The 22,213-nt window shown below is 47.6% G+C and overlaps 1 protein-coding gene across 1 annotated transcript in view; it reads right to left on the bottom strand.

Moving 5' to 3' along the window:
* LOC102258102 (tyrosine-protein kinase SgK223) overlaps positions 1-22,213 on the bottom strand; it is a 48,290-nt gene that overhangs the window by 1,610 nt on the left and 24,467 nt on the right. Inside the window, exons 4-6 of the mRNA XM_005864093.2 lie at positions 19,091-19,248; positions 5,837-6,579; positions 6-130 (exon numbers count right to left, since the gene is read on the bottom strand). Of these exons, the coding sequence (XP_005864155.2) occupies positions 6-130; positions 5,837-6,579; positions 19,091-19,248 (1,026 nt within the window). The remainder of the gene's footprint in view (positions 1-5; positions 131-5,836; positions 6,580-19,090; positions 19,249-22,213) is intronic.

Raw genomic sequence — 22,213 nt, 5'->3', positions numbered from 1 at the left:
CGTCCGGAGCGGCGAGCATGCTGGAGGGCACCGAGGCCACGAAGTGGCCGCAGTCCTGCTGGATGTTGAAGTGCACGGGCACAGCCGGGCTGCAGTAGGAGGCCACTTTGGGCTCGGGGGTTTTGCAGATCTGTGGGGAAAAGGAGAGGTGAGGTCAAGAGGGGGAGCCATCATCTGTTCCACGAACGGTGTTGGGACATTTGGAAATCCCCCCGTGAAAAGGTGAGCTGAAGCTTACTTCACGCCACGCACACAAATGAACTCAAAATGGTCACAGAGACTCAGGTGTAAGGGCCCAAACATACACATGTTAGAAGAAAACATAGGCGAGAATCTTTGAGACCTTGGGTTGAGCAAAGACATCTGGTGGCATACCAAAAGCATGCATGGTTCCTAAAAGAAAGAACTGATAAGTTTGGCCCCATCAAAATTCAAAACTTTTATGCTTTTAAATATACCTTTAAGAAAAAAGAAAGGCAAGCAACAGACTGGGAGAAAATATGTGCAAGACACATATCTGATAAATGAGTTCTACAAAAAAAACTCTTACCACTCAGTTATAAGATAAACTTCCCAATGAAAAAGTAGGGCAAAGATATTAACAGGCATTTTCACCAAAGAATATGTAAATGACCATAGGCACATGAAAAGATGTTCAACATCATGAGTCATTAGGGAAATGCAAATCAAACCCACAGTGAGATACTGGCTGACGCCCACTAGAATGGCTGTAAGAAAAATGACAGACAATAGCAAGTGTCTATGACGATGCGAAGAGATGGGAACACTGATGTATTGCTGGTGGTTTGTAAAAACGGTGTAGTCACTTCAAAACACGGTTTGGCAATTTCTTAAAAAATTAAAAGTAAAATGATCACACAACCCAGTAGAGTGGGGTCCCTGAGCAACAACATACAGTGTGGCCCCCTGGTATTGGTAGGAAGACTTCCCTCTGCCCACGGTGGGCAAATTCTCAGGAAGCCAGATCAGAGCCGACACAGGCAGTCAGCCTTCTGCCCACCCCTCGCACCTGAATGGGCGGCTACCTGACAGGAGACCTGCCTGACCACGGGGGTGCATCCCTCTTGGGAACCTCAGGGGCAGATGCAGGCCCTAAGCTTCTGGGCCTTGGCCACGTTCTCTGAGGCTGCCTGGTTTCTAGATCCAGGTACATATGCACTGTCTACTAGCTGGCATGACCTGCAGGGCTGACTTCAATGAAACTGCTATGTGAGTCAGAGTGGCTGAAGGAAAACAGAAAGCTCTCCAGGGCCGGGGAACCCCAAGGGCCAAAGGCACCCTCTGAGCGGAAAGTAGGAATAAACAAACAGGTGATCTCAAGCTCCTCTGGGGAATCCCCACAACCGTCTCTTCCACATCTTTTTGTACTAATGACAATGCCGGCCACCCGGGACCTTTAGCCGCACTAATCCTCATCGGGTCGCCGAACAACTGGAGAGCCTTGAGCCAGACACCCTGGGCCTCCAGTGCCCTGTAATTACACTGAAAGGGACTGAAGATGGTCTGTGATCTCCTCTCCCAAAGGCTAGTGCACAGCCTCAGCCTCGCTTTATGGAAGGTAAGGATCAGTGTGTAATCCCCAGAAGAAAGGCTTCTCGCATCCACCCAGGAAACATCTTCCTGCGGACAATCCCAGAATAACCCTTCGGGCTGCTGCGCGGCCCCACTCAGGTGACTACAATGGCCACAATGCGCCATGATGCTCACAGGTGCTGTTTCTAGAAGTTCCACAGCAAGCACTTTTCCCAGAGATTTATTTATGCCGCAGCTATAGAAACCTCTCAGCACGAAACCTGGGATAAAAGAGTTCAGCCTCTTAGGAAACTTTTATCAACTTAATTGGGAGGCGGGGGAGGTAACACATTAATCTAATAATTTCTCTGCTATAGAAGTGGAATAGAAATAGAAGGGAAGTGCATTTATCCCAGACATTGGTTCCATTATACCAGCAAACATGATTTTGGAATAGCTTGTCTAAAGGGCATTGTTGCAGGCTCTTTCTTATTCAACTATCTTTAGCTCTTAAATGGCCGGCTTCTGCCCAGCTGGTGTGGCTCAGTGGTTGAGCATCGACCTATGAACCAGAAGGTCACACAGTTGGATTCCCTGTCAGGGCACAGGTCCCAGTTGCGGGTTTGATCCCCAGTGTGGGGCATGCAGGAGGCAGCCGGTCAATGATTCTCTCTCATCATGGATGTTTCTCTCTCTCCCTCTTCCTTCCTCTCTGAAATAAAAAAAATATAGATATTACAAATAAATAAATTAATGGCTGGCTTCTGGAACACTATTAACCTAAAGAAAATTTAGGGGAGTGATCCTCACAAATAGCCTTGCCTGTAAATACCAACCACTGCGCATGGGCCGGCCTGCAGCGCTGTCTATGAAGATGTGGAAAACGCAGTGCTGATGTCTGGCTCACTCCCTCCAGTGAGGGTATCTCAACCACATGGCCACCTACTGAACTCCTGCGTGAGCGAGGCACTGTGTCTACTCAGCCCTCTACATATTAAGTCTCATTAAATCTCAAACCACCAAATGAGGTAGATGGTATTACAGAAGAGGAAACCGAGGGTCCAAGAGGTTCAATTTGCTCAAGATTATACAACCGACAAGAATTTGAGAGTTGAAGCATGGGCTTGAGAGTGCAAGAGACCTTGGTTTAAATATAAACTCTGCAAACACTGACAAGTCACCAGCGCGTCTGGTTCTTGCAGCAGTTCTGTTCTAAGAAGTAGCCACACACACACACCGAATTAACGAATACTGAACCACTGCTCCCAAAGGAAATGCAAAGGGAAGTTCTAGCAAGCCTCGGGTTACAACATTTTCATTAGCTGGCCAATATATAACCTTGTTTTATGTGGGTTTCTGTTTAAAGATACCTCATTAACAGATACTGTTGATTCATTAACATTGCACTCATGGCCAATAGCATTTTACCTCCTGCCTGAATGAAGCTGGTCCAATACTCTCCCAAGGGCACACCACAGCACTTAGGAGCGCTAGACAGGACCTCCGCGCTCAGCCCGGCCATTTAAACAGCAACATCACCACCAACAAGCCCAAAAATGTGAAGAATGAGGCAGTAACTAGACCACGGAAGGGACACTGTTGACAGTGAGCGCTGAAACTAGGTGGAGCGCCCCCTTGTGCCACCTCTGCTGGGAATTTGCAGACTGGGTGATTCAAATCCTCCCCACTCTGTGCATGTCCAGAAATGACCACAAAAATGCCATAAGGATTTGAGTTACAAATAAGTTTTAGCAGTGAATTCACAACATGGAATCCATATAGTGAGGACTGACTGCATTTATCTCAAAAGTCTGCCCTCTCCTCTGTGTATAGGGCAGTAACAGCTCCTTCCTCGCAGGCCACTGGGAGCATTCAATGACACAACACGGGTGTGGCTTTCAGCACCGTGCCCAGCCCAGGTGAGCAGTCGCTGGGAAAGGTTGCTATGGTGATTGCTCTGGCAGGTTTGGCTGCAACCATGCTCAGTGCACACCCCAGAGCTGGTGTGTAGGTTATTGTGCCAACCGGAGGGCGCAGCTGCCCGGGGCATGGGAAACGTTTCCAAGGATCCCCCTTTCTCCAGGGTCTCAAAGGCCTGGGCCCCCGCGAACACTCCCAGTGGAGCGGCTGACAGTTTGCACAGAGATGTAAATGAAGGAGCAGCGTCAACGGCAACTGGGCTGGATGTGGTTCAAAAATCAGTGAGTGGGTCACCTGGCTGCACAGACAGCTGGGTAGAGGGACAGGGGACAGGAAGGGGGCAGGAGGCTTTCTTCCCATCCCCATCTGCCCCACCCACTCATTTCATTTTCAGGGGTCCGCCCTGGGGTTTTTTGGCCCAAGACATTCACACAAACCTTTGATTCAGCTCACATTTCAAACGTTTTGTTGAGCCAAGTCTCACTTTAAACTTTGCAGCCTGGGCCTCATTCACTGTTGAGAATCTGGGCTAAGTCACGTCTGTTCAATAAGAAATAAAGGCCCAGCTGGCTCAACACAGGTCCCTAATTACTCAACTGAAGCTCTAGGTGGCTGAGGAATGAACCGGGCTTTGAAACCTCACACGCAGTTTATGATTTTTGCCTGCCCTATATGCATGAGCAGGGCTACGGAGCAGCCTTCCTCTCTGCCTTCCTCTCCTTGCTGCTGCAAGAACCACGGCCCAGCATTAGTGGGAGCAGGTGCGAGCCGGCCTTTGTTCACGAGGCTCCCAACCGAGGCTCCTGCTCACCAGGCGCAGATGAAATGAGCTCGGCGACAGACAGGCTCCGGAAGGGGGACCCGCTCCCCCGCTCGCGAAGGCCAGACGACTGTACGCCCGTCTAGACCACGCAGCTAATGAGGTGGAACAGCTGCACGTGGGAAATGATGCTCCACGCCCTGCCCGCCGCCCCCAGCACCAGGCCGGGCACATGTGCAAACGGATATTGTTGTTCCCCCGTCTCTGAACATTCCAAGCTCTTCTCCAAAGCTCCTTCTCCACGGTACAGAGGTAATCCTTGCACTGCCAAGTGTCTGGCAAAATCAGATGGGGGACACGCGGGCCCCTCTTCCTTCGAAGACCAATCTTCCCGTTCCCTCACCGTTTACTTTCCTACCGAAATGAGAAGCAACGCTTGCCTTTAACATCCTCTGGGGAAGCTGGGTTTTCTGCACTGGCCGTCAGAGAACGTAGCCGATTCTACATTATGACAGGAGGTTCTAGAATGCAAGCTGCACGTCACAGTGTATAAAACCCCAAACCCCGGCAGATCATAAGTAGGAAGCTGCCCCATCAAGGCTATTTCACATTCGTTCACTATTTACATTTTTTCTAATACCTTGGGACAGATGATGGCAAAGAGAGCTCAGGGTTCCCCTCCTCATTCCCAACCAAAAGCCTACATTTACAGACGGGCCATAGACCCATTAGACAGTCAAGGCCACTAAAAGGAGATGAAGAAAGAAGTCACACTAGACTCGAGTCAGTGGCCAAGATCCAAATGGCCAGATGTGTGCAGACGCTCAACCAGCTGGCTCGGAACTGCGCCCTGAGAGAGCAGTGGGGTGTGGCAGCAACAGCCCTGATCCAGTGGCAAAGATTAAAGAGCTGTGTTCCCTTGGACTAATCACTTAGCTTCTCTGAACTTCATTTGTCTTAACTGACAGGATGGTAACATAGACAAGACAAAGCATTCATCTCAGCCACCAGCTGACTATGGGCAAATTACTTAATCATTTTAAGCTTCAGAGTCCTCATCTGTGAAACCTACCCACCCTGTGAGGATTCAAGGTCATGTAGTTAATGCAGCCAGAAAAGAGTCTAGTTGTGTAGTGAATGCTCAGTCAATGTTCTTACCCTTATTGTTCTAGGTCGAAGTCTCCTGGCTCTATCTGAAGGACAATACCCTAACTGTCCATCTTCTGTGCTAGATTATAAGATCCATAGGAACCTTATGTCCACCTCTCTATACTCAGACCTTGACAAAATACTTGGCCCATTGTAGGCACTCAGTAAAAACCCACTGAATAAGTGAAGGAACTCTCTGTTGCATTCAAAGGCAACTGCTATCTTAATCCAACGAGATCACCTAAGTTCATGCCTGGAAGCACAGAATGAATCATCTATTCATAGTGCAAATCTCTCTGCACCAAGCCCTTCGCCAGGCAGAGGGTGAGATCACTGAACATTAAGTGTCAAAAGGGACCTTCGGACTCAACCCTCCTCCCGAAGCCTGGAGAGGCGGGAGGACTTGCTCCAGCCACAATCCCGCCAAAGCCAGGACCAGCTGGCTGTGCTGCAGATTAGGAGGGTGGTACCTACTTTCACAGCGTAGGTGCTGCCGGGGTCCTCGGAGCAGGTGGCACAGTAGTAGATGGCATCCCCCGAGTCACAGCAGGGCTTGTTGCAGGTCAGCTTGAAGAGCGACCAGTTGTTCTCATTGAAGTGCAGCTCCTTCTTCTGGCGGCCCATGAACAGGTCCTCACACTTGGCCCCGAGGCGGACGAGGGACTGGGCGTAGAGCCCCACCAGCTTGGCGTAGGTGCCCTCCTTGCTGCTGATGCTGCTCAGCAGGCTGTGGAGCTGGAGCTGGTTGCTGCTGGTGGAGGCCTGGCTGGCCACGCTCAGCTGGGAGGATGAGGCCGAGGGCACCCCCTTGCACTGGAGGCTGGGGCTGCCGCTGCCGCTTCTGCCACCTGCCAGCCCCGGTGCTGGGACCCAGTGGCCATTGCCCTTGAAAGTTTTCTCCAGAGGCTCCGAAGAGAAGCCGTGACGGTGGCGGTACCCGTGGCCGAAGTGGGACTCCTCATGCGCGCGGACGTTGATCTCCGAGTGGCTGAGGTTCAGCTTGGGACTTGCTGCTCTCGGCTTGGGGGAGCCCTGGGTCCAGAAGAAGCCATCGGGTGAAGAGGCCGCCCGGCTCACTAACTTCTTCTGGGGGAGAGGCGGGGGCTGCAGGGGGCTGCTGCGGGACACGTCCTCGGTGGAGCCCGAAGGGAATGGAACAGGAGCAAAGAGCTTCTTCCCACTGTTGGTGGGCGAGTGAGGCGGCTCAGACGATGGGCCTGAAATCGAGAAACAAATAGGCTGGAGGTCAATGCCATTCATTCCAGAACCCCTGGGCCTGCATCTACCTATTACCTACCTGTCTGTCTGTCTAGCTACCCATCCATCCATCTAGCTAGCAAGCTAGCTATCTCAAAGCAATTCATTTTATTTTTATTTACCTCTCGAAGTGACGATATCTGCACAATGAAAACAATTTAAATGCAAAAACAGTGTATAGCCCTGGCTGGTGCGGCTCAGTGGATAGAGCATCAGTCCGCACACTGAAGGGTGATGGGTTTCATTCCTGGTCAAGGGCATGTACTTGGGTTGCAGGTTCAATCCCCGGCCCCAGTCAGGGCGCATTCAAGCAGCAACCGATCGACGTGTCTCTCTCACATTGATGTTTCTCTGCCGCCCCCAACTCCCGCCCACTCTCTAAAAATCAATGGAAAAATACCCTTGAGCAAGGATAACAAAAACAAAACGGTGTATAGAGCCAACGAAGTCTTCCTTCTCCCCGGCCCTCAGCACCCAGGCCCTCAGAGGAAACCATTGCAGCAATTTCCCACGCATCCTTCTTGAGATACGCCAAGCAAACCAACACACACCGTGTACACATTTACAGGAAAAAGCAAATCTGTCCACTGTATGTAATATTGCTTTTCTTCACTCGATGCAATGTCTTAAAGATATTTCACAGCAGGTGTACAGATCTATCTAGCTCCATTTCACAGCTATCGATCATATATCATCATCTGCAAGTATCATAATCCATTTATCCAGTCTCCTCTTGAATGTCACTGAGGTTGCTTCCGATACTTTGCAGACAATGCTGCAACAGCAGCCACAAACCTGAACGTGTGCGGTTTGGCTGGATTTTGTTAAAAAGTCAGGTTTATAGAGGCTACAATTTACCTACAGTAAAATTCCTCCCTTTTAGCGTGTTGTTCTAGGAGTTTTGACAAACACTGTGGTGGCTCTGGGGCAGGCCCGGCCCACAGACATTTTAGAAGGCACAGGAAGGTGACTTTAGTAAAAACAACAACAGCAAACAGATCTCAAGGGAAAGCAAGTGTGTCCTGAGCCCGCAGTCCCAGGGTGGTGTCTGGGGTTGGGGAAAAGTCCCACATGGCCACAGGTCTCCATAGAGCATGGCAACGTCCAGCATCGTCCCGGGAGATGAGATGAAGGGCCCAGACAGGGCAGACACTGCACTTTACTCTCTGTGCCGATGTACAACGTGGAGGTTTCACAGTGAAACAGGAAGCCAGGTGGTAAAACACGTAAGAAAAATCTATGGATATCGGAAACGGGAAAGGGCAAATTGAAATAATCCTCATCTGTGTCATTCTAAGAACGGACTGCAAGATGTACCCATTACTTTAATAACAGCTTTTAGGAGGGTTAAAAACAACATTAACTGTGTTCATAGATGGGAAAATGCACCCTGTAATCCTGAAGGTTAAAATGCGAAAGAAATAGGGGTCTTCGATGGAAGGGAATGGGTGCTTATGCCGTGCACCCCTCATTTATTCACTGGGCCACGTCACCGTGAGCGCCTGGACCACTCCCGCCTTCGCAGAGTGGCTAGAGGAGGAGGCACAGCAAATACACGGGCCTGAAGCCCATGTGAACGGCCCCAAAGGAGGCGAACTATCTGTTAGTGTTTTATCACCTCCCTCGGGCGCACATGACCTTCCTCATAGCCTTCTTTAAAAAAATGTTTTTATTGATTTTTACGGAGAGAGGAAGGGAGAGGGATAGAGAGATAGAAGCATCCATGAGAAACATCATCATCGATCGGCTGCCCCCCGCATGCACCTACTGGGGATCAAGCCCGCAACCCAGGCATGTGCCCTGACTGGGAATCGAACCGGCAACCTCTTGGTTCTTGGGTTCGACGCTCAATCGCTGAGGCACACCGGCTGGGCTCTATTAGCCTCTATGCCCACACTGAGTCCTTCTCTGCTTTCTCCAACCCAAATGGGGATAGGGTGGCCCCCAAGGACAAGCACTGGCACCAAGCCCTTCAGATCAACACTGGGTCCCTGACTTAGGATGCCCCATAGGGAGGAGGAACCCTCTCAGGAGCAAGGTGAATGACCGCGTCCTCAGGGCTCGCCTTGCCCCGGGCAGGGTGGGTGCTGACACCCATGCCCCAGCCTCACTGCCACCCAGACACCCCCCCACAGTGCGTGACAGCAGGGGCCTCCTGCCCAGTACAGCCCTGAGTGCAAAGCTCACAGGAGCACAAAGCTGGTGCACACAGCGTGTTGAACACAGGAGCTGGGAACCAACAGGCTCATGCAAGAGAAGCCTGTGCAGCTGAGCGAGGCTGGCAGGGCCCACGCTCACCATCTGGCACCGGGCCCAGGAGGAGTACAGGATCGTAGACAGTGTCCCTACCCACCTCACCCGCTGGCTGTGACAGGCGGGGCCCAGGCTGAATGAGTGACTTCTGTCCCTTCCAACAGGCCCAGGTTAATTATAAATCAAGCAACAGCGGCACAGTGGGACCAGCCCACTTCACACACCTGTGTACACTCTCCCCTCGACAGTCCGAATGGGGCACACAGGAGCCTACCGGAGAGGAGGGAGAGCCTATCGCGCTGGTCTCCGCAGCTCGAACCCTGGCGTCATAGGTCCCCACCCCATGCTCCCCGTGAAGAAACTTTTCTCCTCCAAGGGCTGGGTCAGCAGTGGGGACAGACGGAGGCTGGGTGGTGAGTCACTTCCTCCCTCCTTCCTCAAGCAGCACAGGCCGAGAGGGGGAGAATCATTTACTAACTCCTAGGCTACAAAAGGGAGGAACAAGACTCCTTAGTGTGGGGCTCTCACAGGGCCCTGAGTCTCAGCCACCAAGCACCCAGGTGATGAGCAAGAAGGGGTCGAGCAGAGCCAGGTCCATTCCCAGCCTTTCTGCATTCTGGACAGCAGAAGCCTGCCCCATCGAGCTGCTGAATCCTCATTTATTATGAAAATGCAGAAGAGCCTGGCTGGTGTGGCTCAGTGGTTGAGTGTCGACCTATGAACCAATCAGGAAGTCACGGTTTGATTCCCGGACAGGGCACATGCCTGGGTTGCGGGCTTGATCCCCAGTAGGAGTGTGCAGGAGGCAGCCGATCAATGATTCTCTCATCATTGACGTTTCTATTTCTCTCTCTCCCTTTCTTTCTGAAATCAATAAAAATATATTTAAAAAACACACACACACAGAAGATGGGGGATGAGGAGAGAAAGCAGTGTGATGAGAATCCCCAGTACATGCTTTAATGAGCGCCTCCAGCAACAGGGACAGCCTGCCTCTGGTCAGGACTCCTGGTCCAGTCCAGCGACTGGGGAGGTTCTGACCAATCAGTCCCTAGTCCCCTCTGTCAACCCTGTGCTTACTCTATGGCCCAATCCTTATTGGCTTTTCCTGGCTGCCTTCCTTGTAAGGGTCTCCTTGATGCCTCCACACGCCCCTTCCTGCCTCCGCTCTGCTCTGAGGGATGAACCCTAACCAGCTGTCGACCTCCCCACCACCGAGTTTCCTCACTTAAAAATGGACTGGATGGCAGCGCCGCGGAGGCCCCTTCCAGCGCCAATAGTCTATAATTTCAGCCACTCCCTCCATCTCGACCTCTCCTAACATGCACTTTGTCTCAAAGCTGCCCCTGAAATAAAATACCTCGGCGCAGATGGCTATGCTGCTCAACCTTCCCTCCCTGTCTCTTCCCACAGCTGCCGATGGTGAGCTCTCCAATCTGTAAGGACAGCAGGAATCTTTGAAAACCATATCTGCACACTCTTCTTCCACAGACTGCCACCGAGAATCAAGAGGCTCTGCTTCAGCATGAAAACTAACTCGTGTGCCAGGCAGTGGGAAGGCAAGGGTGCTCTCTGGCTTTCCTGGGGACTGTGGGGCTGAGCTAGGCAGGGCTTCGATAGGACTCATATCCCATGACCACTTAGGCAAGGATCAGACTCATATCCCATGACCACTGAGGCAAGGATCAGACTCATATCCCATGACCACTTAGGCAAGGAGTGCTGGGTAATAGGAAGAGGTGTGGCTTCAAGGACCAGCGTGTGGGCTGGTTCGGTTTTCTGTATTTCTTAGATGCTAGTGTTCATCACCCAACAATCCCCGCACAAAGTGCAAAATAATCAAGAGGATGGCACTGCAGAAGGACACTCCCCAACCAGCCACTTCCCAGCCGATGGCAACAACTGTACCTACAAGGACCTCTCAGGTGTGTGGGCGCACGGCCCACCTGCAGTGTGCACTTTGCCCGTATAGCGGGCATTACATAGGCATCTTGTGATTTTCGTAGGCGGGGAAAAAAGTACTGCCTACTTCCGTAGCAGGCACACCACCTTCTGACCGGAGGCACCTTTCGGAACGCACGGGTCCTTGAGGCTGCTCTCCAGATGTGGAACGGGAGCAGGTGAGAAGACCACAACTCCCTCTGATAGCCCCTGGGCACCCAGGGCCATGTGGCGCCTCAGCGGTTGATCTTCTTAGGGCGATCCTGAAATAGATGCCGGCAGGTGGCGCTTCTCAATGAAACTGGCTTCTCCCCCAGGAGTCACGCGGTAGCTGTCTCCTATGGGATCGGGCCATCCCTAAAGACCCACCCAGACTCTGTCATTTTCTTGACTCATGTGGGGAGCCTCCTCCTAAACACAGCAGCTAGAGCCTTACTATTTGCAGCAGCTGCCACGCTCTGTGTTTAGAAGAGACAAAAAGAAGAGGGAACACACGTGCCCCCACACCTAAAACAGTTTCAGAATTCACAGGCAAACCACTGGTTCAGAAAATTGTGCCTAAAATCATCCTGAAAAACTTGGGCCAACAGCCCATATCCCTAGGACTCAGCTCCAACGGCACATGAGACGGATTCGAATACAGGCACACCTTGAAAGACTGGGGGTTTGGTTCCAGACCACCGCAATAAAGCGAGACTTGCAATAGAGCGAGTCATGATCTTTTTGCTGGTGGGGGGAGAGGGGGTCTGGCCTTCCCTTTGTAAAAATTAAAGTAAAAAAAAAAAAAAAGAGTGGATCATCTGCAAAGCCCAATAAAGTAGAAGCACAGTAGAATGAGGTATGTCTCCATGTCCTGGTTTTATGCTGGCATTAGATCACTCTGTTTCCAAATTCTGGCTTACAATCAGGGTGAAAAAGGGGTGAAAATGGAAAATACTTTTCTGAGAAGTCTGCCTACATCATAGTTACATCAGGGTAGGTTTTTAATGACTCAGCATGCTAATTGGGCCGGAGAGCTCCAAATCCCACTCCTAAGGTTTCCTCCCAATTTCCAGTTCTGCATGCAAAGCCAGGGGCCGACTACAGAGAACACCCCCGCATCTTTAGGGAAGAGAGTGTTTCCTGTGGGAAACTACCCATCACCCATGGTGCACTGGGTGGGATCTTAAAGGAATTTAGGGGGAGGTACACCAGTTAGTGCCATTATAGTTAGAAGAGACATCAGGATTTCAATGGTCAGGAAAAGCAGCTTAACCCCTTTGCAGAAATGCAGGCCAAAAGTTCAAACCCAGCAGGGCTGTGAGGTTTTCCTTATTGCAGGGTCCTTCTCTTGCTGGCTTTTAATAGGCACTTTCATTGTTCTCTGCAGACAAAATGAGAGCTGAGCTTAAGGAGGAAGTGGTCAGTCCAGTTTCGAGCCGTATGAATGAACACGGTTGGGCTTCCTCGGTGCCCAGCGCTGCCTTCTTGCAGCAGCTGGGCCAGAGCAAGTGCGGAGGCAAAGGACAGAGTCCCAGCGAAGAGTCCCCAAGCTCCAAACCCGAGCTCTTGTGGCTGACTATCCTCCAACTTCCAGGAAGGTAAAGCAAACGGAACTTTCTTTCGCTCAAAAACTTGCACTATCGCTTTCTTTCTTTTTTTTTTTTTAAATGAGGATCATACATTGTATAGCTGGAAATGGCTGCATAGATTTATCCATTCATCAGTCAGCATTTGCTGAGCGTCTATTCAATGAAAGGCACAGGGAACAAAGCAGATGGAGAAGATCTCGCCGTGCCCTGCAGCTCCTTCAAGCCCCTCAGGTTCAAGGTGAGAAAACCACAGCCATCTGTGTAGGCACCTTGCCAGTTCCACACAGGAAGCAGCAGTCTTGCAGGATTCTGCCAAACCCCTTCCCCCCACCCCTAGAAGATGCGAGGGGATGGGGCCAGGGAATGTTCTAGCCTCACATGTAATTTTTTCCTCCAGAGGAAAATTGTGCAACCTCTTGTTTGGTCCCACAGTCTGAATAGTCTCGACTCTGAACATTAAAAAAAAAAAAAAAGGCAACAAAGCATTCCTTTAAAAGGAATCCTTGCTTTTTCAAGAAGGTAGACGTGGTCTGAAAATGGAAGCATGATATTAGCATTTTACAACTGGGTGGGAAATGTGGCATTTGTGAGGAGCCTCTCCGGACCACTTAATCATCCCAAGGAACAATAATCAAGACATGAATGCAATTTACATGCAAAAGAGACACACTGTCTCGGTTTGGAAAAAGGGCTCGGGGAAAACAAGCCATGCCTACAGCCCATGCGCCTCAGGAGTCACGATCTTTCCATCCCTGTTAGAACACAACTAAGGGTTTTCTTCCAAATTAACAGTAAAATTAAAAGCTAGCTCAGAGCCCTTTTCCACGCTGCTGCGGAACGTGTAAATCGACATTTTTAAAGGATAATGTGGTAACATCTATTTAAAACGCATATATATTTTGACACATCAATTCCTACTTGTAAGAATTTATCTTACATATACGTCCATGAAATTATTCCACTGCGTATCACAGGATCTTACTGTAGACTTGTAATGAGAATAAACTAAACACGCATTGATAAGGGAAGGGTTTATTTAACTGATTCATACAATGAAACACTAGGCAGCATTAAAAAAAAGCGAGGTAGATCTAGAGGCTGTGATTTAAAAGACACCAGGATAGATTAAGAACAAAAATGCATAGAAATAAGAAAATGCATAGCAATAAAGTTTATAATATTTAAAACATGGGTAAAAATTTCTGAGATGATACAGAAAAGTATGTTCAAGGTGGGGGTGGGAGCTGCGATGGGGGTGTCTGGACACTGTGACTTTTCATTTCATCCCTTTCCCCATTGTTTTACTTTTTACCATAGACCTGTACTGACTTTAATGAAGTAATTATATATATTTAAAATGCAGTTTGAATGGAAATAGTTTAAACCAGCGGTTCTCAACCTGTGGTTCGCGACCCCTTTGGGGGTTGAACGACCCTTTCATAGGGGTCGCCTAAGGCCGTCGGAAAACATATATATAATTACATATTGTTTTTGTGATTAATCACTATGCTTTAATTATGTTCAATTTGTAACAATGAAATTGGGGGTCACCACAACATGAGGAACTGTATTAATGGGTTGCAGCATTAGGAAGGTTGAGAACCACTGGTTTAAACAAAGATGACGCTCCGGCCACAATCTTAAACACGAATATTATTTCCTTTGGGATATCTTCTTCATCCTTCGGTGACTGATCTCCCAGCACAGAACCCATCAATTTAGGATCCAGTGCTTTAACAAGTCTGTTTAATGGTCTGAAAACACACTATTTGTAGCTAGAGAGTTTTAGATGCCCTTTTCAAGACCACCTTTATTTTTTTTATTTTAAAATGAATATATATTTTTTAAAAATTTAAATTCTTTATTGTTTGAAGTACTACATATGTCTCCTTTTTCCCCCATTGTCAAGACTGCCTTTAAAAAAATATTATTTCTGTCTGGCCAAGCAGTTAAGCACCAACCCAGGAACCAAGAGGTCACCAGTTGGATTCCCAGTCAGTGCACATGCCTAGGTTGCAGGCTCGATCCCCAGTAGGGGGCATGCAAGAGCCAGCTGATCAATGATTCTTTCTCATCCTTGCTGTTTCTATCTCTCCTTCTCCCTTCGACCTCTGAAATCAATAAAAATATATTTTAAAAAATACTATTTCTTCTCAGATAGTAGCCTGAGTGGGGAGCAAAGGCTCAGTGAAGGTCAGGCTGCCACTTATTCTGACTGATGTCTGATCTTTGTGGACTTGCCGCCTCTCCCCCTGATAGGTCCTCCCACTCTCCCCGCCACCGTCCTGGCTTAATTTCCCCTGTAGCACCTACTGCCGTGTGACACACTGGCTACTTCACCCCTTTATCTTCCTCACTGTCCACCTCTCCCCACTAGAATGTGAGCTCCATGAAAGAAGGACTGGACATTTTTTTTGGGGGGGGGGAGGGGGTTGTCACTGCTATATCTTCAACATCTGGAATTGTACCCAGCACACAGTTTACATTCAAGAAATATTTATCAAAGTAATGATTGAATTAATATATATATTTTAAAAACCTACCTGGCATTATTATTGAGAACAACAAGCTGACTACTGTCAAGATACTTAATTAACTTTCTGTCTCTTTGGTCTGCTAGCTATCAAAATACACAATACCGACACTGCCCTGGTACAAAGCTTCATGCGATTTATAACTGTGTTCACTGTATAATTAGACCTCTTATCTAGTGTTCGTGCCTACAGTTTCAGTTCAATAAAGCACTCTCTAATCTCCTGGACTATGGGAACCTGACATTCATAGATGCTTGTTAAACTGCCGAACTGAATTTTGTTATCCTAAGCCAGAAAGGAAATCATCTTAGCAGCACATAAGGTTTGCATATTTAAAAGTAACCATTTGGCTCTAGTTGGTTTGGCTCAGTGGATAGAGCGTCAGCCTGTGGACTGAAGGGTCCTGGGTTTGATTCTGGTCAAAGGCACATGCCCAGGTTGTGGGCTCAATCCCCAGCGGAGGGCATGCAGGAGGCAGCCGATTAATGATTCTCTCTCATCATTGATGTTTCTCTCTCTCTCTCTCTCTCCCTCTCCCTTCCTCTCTGAAATCGATAAAAATATACTTTAAAAAATAAATAAAAGGAACCATTTGAAGCACAGGCGTCTTCTGAAGACCATTTCACTTAGCCGATCCCTTCTCCCACCCACCCCGCACTCACTGCTGATGAGCTTCCCGGGCAGCATTCACAGATCTGTCCTGACACGCGCCCTCTGCCCCTCCCACACCAGCTTAAACAACTGCTTAGACGGATTCTTCCTTCCACTGAGTTGACTCACTGTTCAACGGAACTGCCCACATGGACAAATGGGATAACAGATGTGCTTTGAGGAGCATGAAATGCGATACAAGCGGAAAGACATAAAGTTAATATTGATACAAAAATATCTGTAAACATATTTAGACAGACTTGTTTAAAAAATGGGACAAAGCTATTGATTACAGTTGTTTGCTTTTCTTATAAAATTTAAAACTTTTTTTTTTGTCATGAAGCCTGAATAGGAGAAATCTAACTTTTAACCTTGAATCCTGACGCGCTCCCAAGGAGTTTACACAAGCTGCTACTATGATATGGCCTGGAATGGCTTCGTGCTGACCTCACTGTGGCCAGCCTGGACTGTGGGTGCGAAGTCAAGGCATCGTTTCATTAGTGAATTCCTACTGTCAGAATAAGTATAGAGTCTAACTGTATATTATGTCAAAATATCATATTAGAGGTAGACGCTACGCTCTGGTTTCAAGGATCTTCCGCTTGAACTAATTCTACCTCTCTTATTCTGAGCCACTCTCTCAGCTTCAGCACCAGGTGACAAATAGTAACAGGAGGCACGAAGGGTGATATTTTGGATACGCAGTAAAAGTGAGTAAAGACTCATGGGACTGAAAGGTAACTATTCAATAACAGCCCTAAAGCAAGCGGCCTTGGTTAGTGATGAGAAGCTGAATGAAGGGTTTCTTGCATTTCATGACCAGTGGTTCTATATATTCTCTGGATCGATGTTTAAGGGATGTTAGAAGGAGAGAGAGAGAGAGAGAGAGAGAGAGAGAGAGAGAGAGAGAGAATATGAGAATGAATGACACAGTGCCCCTTTGGTCTCTTGCTAGTTTCAACTCATGGTTCTGGCGACAGAGCCATACACAAGAGCAGTAGTAAGAAATAGTTTGCTCTAAGGATACTTTCTTGTGGATCTGGGAATCCAAATTCTGAAATGCATTTCCATTGAATAACTGGATCACGATAGTGGAATAATCATAAAAATGTAATCATTTTAATTCAAAAACGTCCAGGTTAGGTGTCATCTTTATACTCATCGACCCCCAGAGGCTCCCTTCTTCCTACCTCCACCAATCAGTTTCTAGAGCCTTGGACAATCAGCCTCTGCTTCCCACCAACCTCACGTCCCTTCCCCCCGCCTGCTCCACGGAAGTGTGGCAGGCTGGTCTCACCCTCTCCCCTGAGCCTTTGTTCCTCCTTAGTGTCTCCTTAGCCTGCAAAGCCCGTTCCTCCTCAATTCTTGCCACACTTCAGACACGAGCTCAAGTCCCATCTTCTCGAAAAGTCTTCTCCGAACCCTCCATCAGCTCTCACTGACTTCTCCTTCCAGAAGCCTTTACAAGCACTCATGTTCTGGGCAGCCCAGTTTCCTAGCTTATTCCATCCATGTGTCATGTGTTGTTGTTTTTTTTTTGTTTGTTTGTTAATCCTCACCCAAGGATATTTTTCCATTGATTTTTAGAGAGAGTGGAAGGGAGGGGGAGAGACAGAGAGAGAAACACCGATGTGAGAGAGACACATCGACTGGTTGCCTCCTGCATGCACCCCAACAGTGGATTGAGCCTGCAACTGAGATACGTGCCCTTAACCAGAATCAAACCCACAACCCTTCAGTCCGAAGGCCGATGCTCTATCTACTGAGCCAAACCGGCTAGGGCAGTGTCACGTGTTTTTAACCTTATCTTCCTACACAGACCTTAAGAGCTCTGGGAGCAAACACATGATTTGCTGGTTCTGAGAAGCAAAGAGCTGAAGCCATTAAGTCCAGCTCTCATCACCACCAGCTGGTAGGTTGCCGATGAGGGCCCCACCATAGAATTGGTCACATCCCAAGAGAGCGGGGCAGGGCTGGCCAGCACAGGGACTCATGGTTCAAGGGCCCGACCCAGCCCTCTGTGGAATAATCTGCCTTGTGGAATGTTTGCACAATGGGATGGGAAGAGGAAAAAGATAGAAGCCCAGGAAAATCTGCAGAAAAAGAAAATCCTCTTTGGTCACATCCCACTCGAATCAAGGCTGAGATATTTCCTGTTTTTAAGTTAGAGCTATCAGAAGTTTCCCATCAGAACACACCACAGACTGACTTATAACATATGTGTTTGCCCTAGTAGTACTCGTCTTTTAGATAGAAAAATATTGGTGACAGTAACTTTTTCAATGGGACTCTCTACTCTGACAACGCCTACTGAGAAGTAATACTTCTACAGGAGTGTGAGGGGAAGTCATGTAGGCACATGTCGAAACCTAACATGCTACAACCAAGTCCAGGAGAAACGCAGGAGAGGACACACACAAAAAGTGTTGAAAAGGGTGAGAGGTTTTAATACTGCCCATCACAACGACAGAAAAACAAGAGTTCCTTTTCAGGAACATATCCAATCAGGACATACCCACATATTATGCCTTAGAGCTTTATCCAGAAAGTGGAATGGATGGTGGCCTAATGAAGCCTGCATACTTTTAATTCAATAGACATTTATGTAAATACCTGCTGTGTCCAAGTGTGTGCATGGGAACACATGTAAGTGCATGCACGCACACAAGAGAGCACCAGGCAGGGGGAGGGAGAAAGAGTGAGAGGAACACAGAGGGTTGCCAAGAAAGAGGAAACTGTGGTTGGCATGTACCCAACCCCGAGAACTAATCCCAAGGACAGAAATGGAGAGCAGACATACACATAGGTGGCTCATTACCCAAGGAATTAGGAATCTTTCAACATGCTTTCAACTCTGCCTCCTCCCACCTTGTTGCCAGGCGATACATTGTGTAGAACTGGAGAGTGCAGTATGGGATGAGGCACCTTGCCATACATTCACTAGGGAATTAAAGTCAACTACTCCTTGGTAGAGTCTACTTCATGGAGAAAGCAGGGCCCAGAAAGTAGGTCTAGCTCAGTGCCGGGGTTGACCGACAGACCCTGAGCGACGGATGAATAGATTACTCTGACACACGTTTCTGTGATAGAGAGGCTAAGGGGCTGTTTTGCTTTAGGAGCAAAAAGCCTCGTTCACCTGCCTCCTTAGGCTTTTATTGTCACAACAGCTTGAACTAAAATTAACCTCTAGATACAATTAGCAGGGTAAGCATCCTTGAGAAAGCCCCTGCATCTGTAGTGTCTTTCAAATGAGGACATTTTGAAGTCTAGATGTAAAAGTAAAACACCGGGGGGTGAGGGTGGGGGCTGGGGGCTGGGGGGTGTCAGACTTGTTTGGAAAAGTCAAGGCAGGGGCTGCCGCCTTCGGCAAGGTCCCCCAGAGGCCTCCGACCTTGCAGACTTTCTAACCAAGTCCCCTGCTTCCCCATAGCTCAGCCCTTCCACATTCCGGCAGTTAACCTGGGCCTGGCCTTACAGACTCAGGAGAATCTAAGCCTCCCTGTCAAGGTCAAGTCTGTTACCTCCATCGCTGCCGGTCCTGGAGTCTGAGGCCAGGCTGTCCGTGGAGCCTGTGGTGAAGCTGACGTGGACGCTCCTGAAGGATGGGCTGAGGCTCTCTGCGGAGCCCTGGCTCACTTTTTCCAAGTCAGAGCTGCTCTTGTTCATTTTTAAAAGGTGCCTGAAAATTTTGGAAGAAACAATGAAAGTGATTAATTTAGTTTCAAGTAAAAAACCAGGTCGATTGACCAGGAACGCACTATGCTCTCTCTTGAAACCTGACCTATGCCAGCAAGTTTTGAAAAAATGATTTTGGGAAGAGAGAACACAGGGGCTCTTTTGAAACTGTATGCACATACATGGCAGGAGATTTCTTGGGTGTGATTAGGAGAGGTGAGTCTATTAAATTTAGACAAATGCCAAAACCATGATTTGGGAGCAACTGCCTTCATATTCTGGCCTTGTTTTCTAACACATGTATGTCATCTATTATATCCTGTGCAACAACTCTACAAAGAAAAATAGAATATTATCATACAAGCCAATGTATAGAGATATGCAGAGACTGGGTAGCTTTTGCAAGATCACAAAACAAGTGAATTGCAAATCAAGACTAAAAACACAGGATTTCTTTTTTGCCTGGTACTCTCTTGACATAGCTTCAAAGAGTCTAGGTTGTTCCTTGGAATTAAGAGAAACTTCATTTAAATTTTAACCAGACTTCTAGTGCAATGCCTAGACCCATGGTCGGCAAACTGTGGCTTGCGAGCCACATGCGGCTCTTTGGCCCCTTGAGTGTGGCTCTTCCTAAGCCTTAGGAGTACCCTAATTAAGTTAATAACAATGTACCTACCTATATAGTTTAAGTTTAAAAAATTTGGCTCTCAAAAGAAATTTCAATCGTTGTACTGTTGATATTTGGCTCTGTTGACTAATGAGTTTGCCGACCACTGGCCTAGACAGAACCATGTTAACATAACCCTTATTCCAGAATTAAGGAATAAATCTGGCCTTAGGCTTCCTATGAAATCTTTTTGCTGCATTTCTAAGACAACATTACCAACATATCAGGGACAGGAATACCAAGTTCAAGAACAAAGGACTTCGCCTTGGAGAAAACAGTTCCATTATTAGGTAGGGTGTTTAGTTTATTGATTCCTCCTTCTCTCTTTCCAAGGGCTACATGAATATTCACTCTGACCTGACATTTTCACCACAGAGTGAGACAGAGTACAATCAATCCTGGTCCTTCCCTGCGGGTGGTAACCCAGATTTGTCTGAACTGATATTTCCTGATGACATTCTTGCTCCCCCGACAGCAGATCTATATCTCAATATCTGCTGTAGGAAATATACAATGCAGGATTGATTTGGCATCAGAACTGCCTTGTTTAATGCATGTGACCTTACAGTCAAGAATGTATTGATTGTTCTTTGGCTCAGCATGGCCAGGCCCTATGTTGCTCTTCACAGTCTCTGGAATCCTTTGTTCATTAACAGAAAAGTTTAGAGAAAGTCTGTTTGCTACCATGAAAAGTGCTTTCTAGAAACATCTCTCCATCTTCAACCCTGAGAACCACCATGAAACATATTTTTAAAGCTGTTAAATAGAAGTGTGACATTGATGGCAATATTATGATTAATAGTATTTTTATATTTCAACTAGTAGCCCTGTGCATGAGTCTGTGCGCCACTAGCTCACTGCTGCTCTCCTGTAGCTCTCTGCCCGCTGCCCCGCCCTCCTGTAACTGCCCCCTGCCCCCCCTTTCCTCCCTCACAGCTTGCTGCTCTACCCCCTCCTGTAGCTCTCCGCCACCTGCTTGAAGCTTGCTGCCCCACCCTCCTACTAATTCGTGATCCGGTCGTTAATGACCATTTGCATATTACAGTGGGGCCTTGACTTATGAGTGTCCCTACTATCGAGTTTTTCGAGATACGAGCCGTCTCTCGGACGATTTTTTGCTTTGAGTTGTGAGCTAAAATTCAGGTTACGAGCCAGCTTCAGATACCCCACTGCTAGTTGGCGCAGCGAACGTCACAGTGAACGCCACAACATCAGCCCAGCATCACGTGTCTCACTCGTTCACTTTTGATTTGACATACGAGTAATTTGAGTTACGAGCTCCGTCATGGAACGAATTAAACTCGTAAGTCAAGGCCCCACTGTACATCTTTATTATATAGGATGCCACTGTAGGAATCTTGGAAATATCAAATCCTTAGGAAGGGCTATGGTAAAATACAGCCATAGGGGTTTCATACAATATTTTTATCCTCATCAGATCCATCATAATGGCTTCTCAGATGAAGCCAAAATAAGAAGGTGTGAATAGCAACAACTCCCTGGCATAGGAGAGAAGCCAACTCTATGGCAGCCCAACTACTCTGCCTCCTCCAGAGTGGTCTCTGCTGTCTCTTGGGTCTTCAGGCCCAGAAAATTGCCAAGAGAGAAATTCCAGCACCATAGCTGCTGAGCTGACATAGCCCCCATTCCACAAACTTAAGGAAAACACTCAATGACATGTATAGAAATAGATAAAACTAAAAAACACACATACATACACAATTATTTAAAGTAATAGCAATCATTGAAAGAAAAGAGGGAACTCAATGAGGGAACTCCACAGGGTGGAATCCGTGTCTGCATTTATAATAAGCTCCCAGGGGAGGCACTACACAATATGCTTCAACACCAAGTGCATGCTTGCTGGGAGTGTTGGTCAATATTCTTTATCAGGTTAAGGAAGTGTTTCTATCCAGGTTTTTGAAGGTTTCATATTCTTAAGTCATTTATAGTTATTGAACTTGATCAAATGATGGTTCTACATCTACGCAAAAATCATTGTTTCCCTCCTTTATTCTGTTCATGTGATGAGTCACATTAATAACTCGCACACTTTGCATACACTTAATTTACTACACATGGCTGGGTTCAGTTTGACTAATATTTAACTGAAGATTTTTACATTTACATTCAAATGTGAGTTTAGCCCACACTTTTTCTTTCTTGTACTCTTCTTGTCTAGTTTTGGTATAAAGGTTAAATCAGAGTTATAAAATGAATTGGGTAACTTTTTCTCTTTTCAATGATATTATGTAGTTTATATAAAATAGGGATTATGTATTTCTTGAAAGAATGCTGTAAC

The sequence above is a fragment of the Myotis brandtii genome, unplaced genomic scaffold (assembly GCF_000412655.1).
Source record: "Myotis brandtii unplaced genomic scaffold, ASM41265v1 scaffold185, whole genome shotgun sequence".
Taxonomy (NCBI): domain Eukaryota; kingdom Metazoa; phylum Chordata; class Mammalia; order Chiroptera; family Vespertilionidae; genus Myotis; species Myotis brandtii.
The sequence above is the reverse complement of the archived record's forward strand: the minus strand, read 5'-3'. Positions and strand labels throughout refer to the sequence as shown.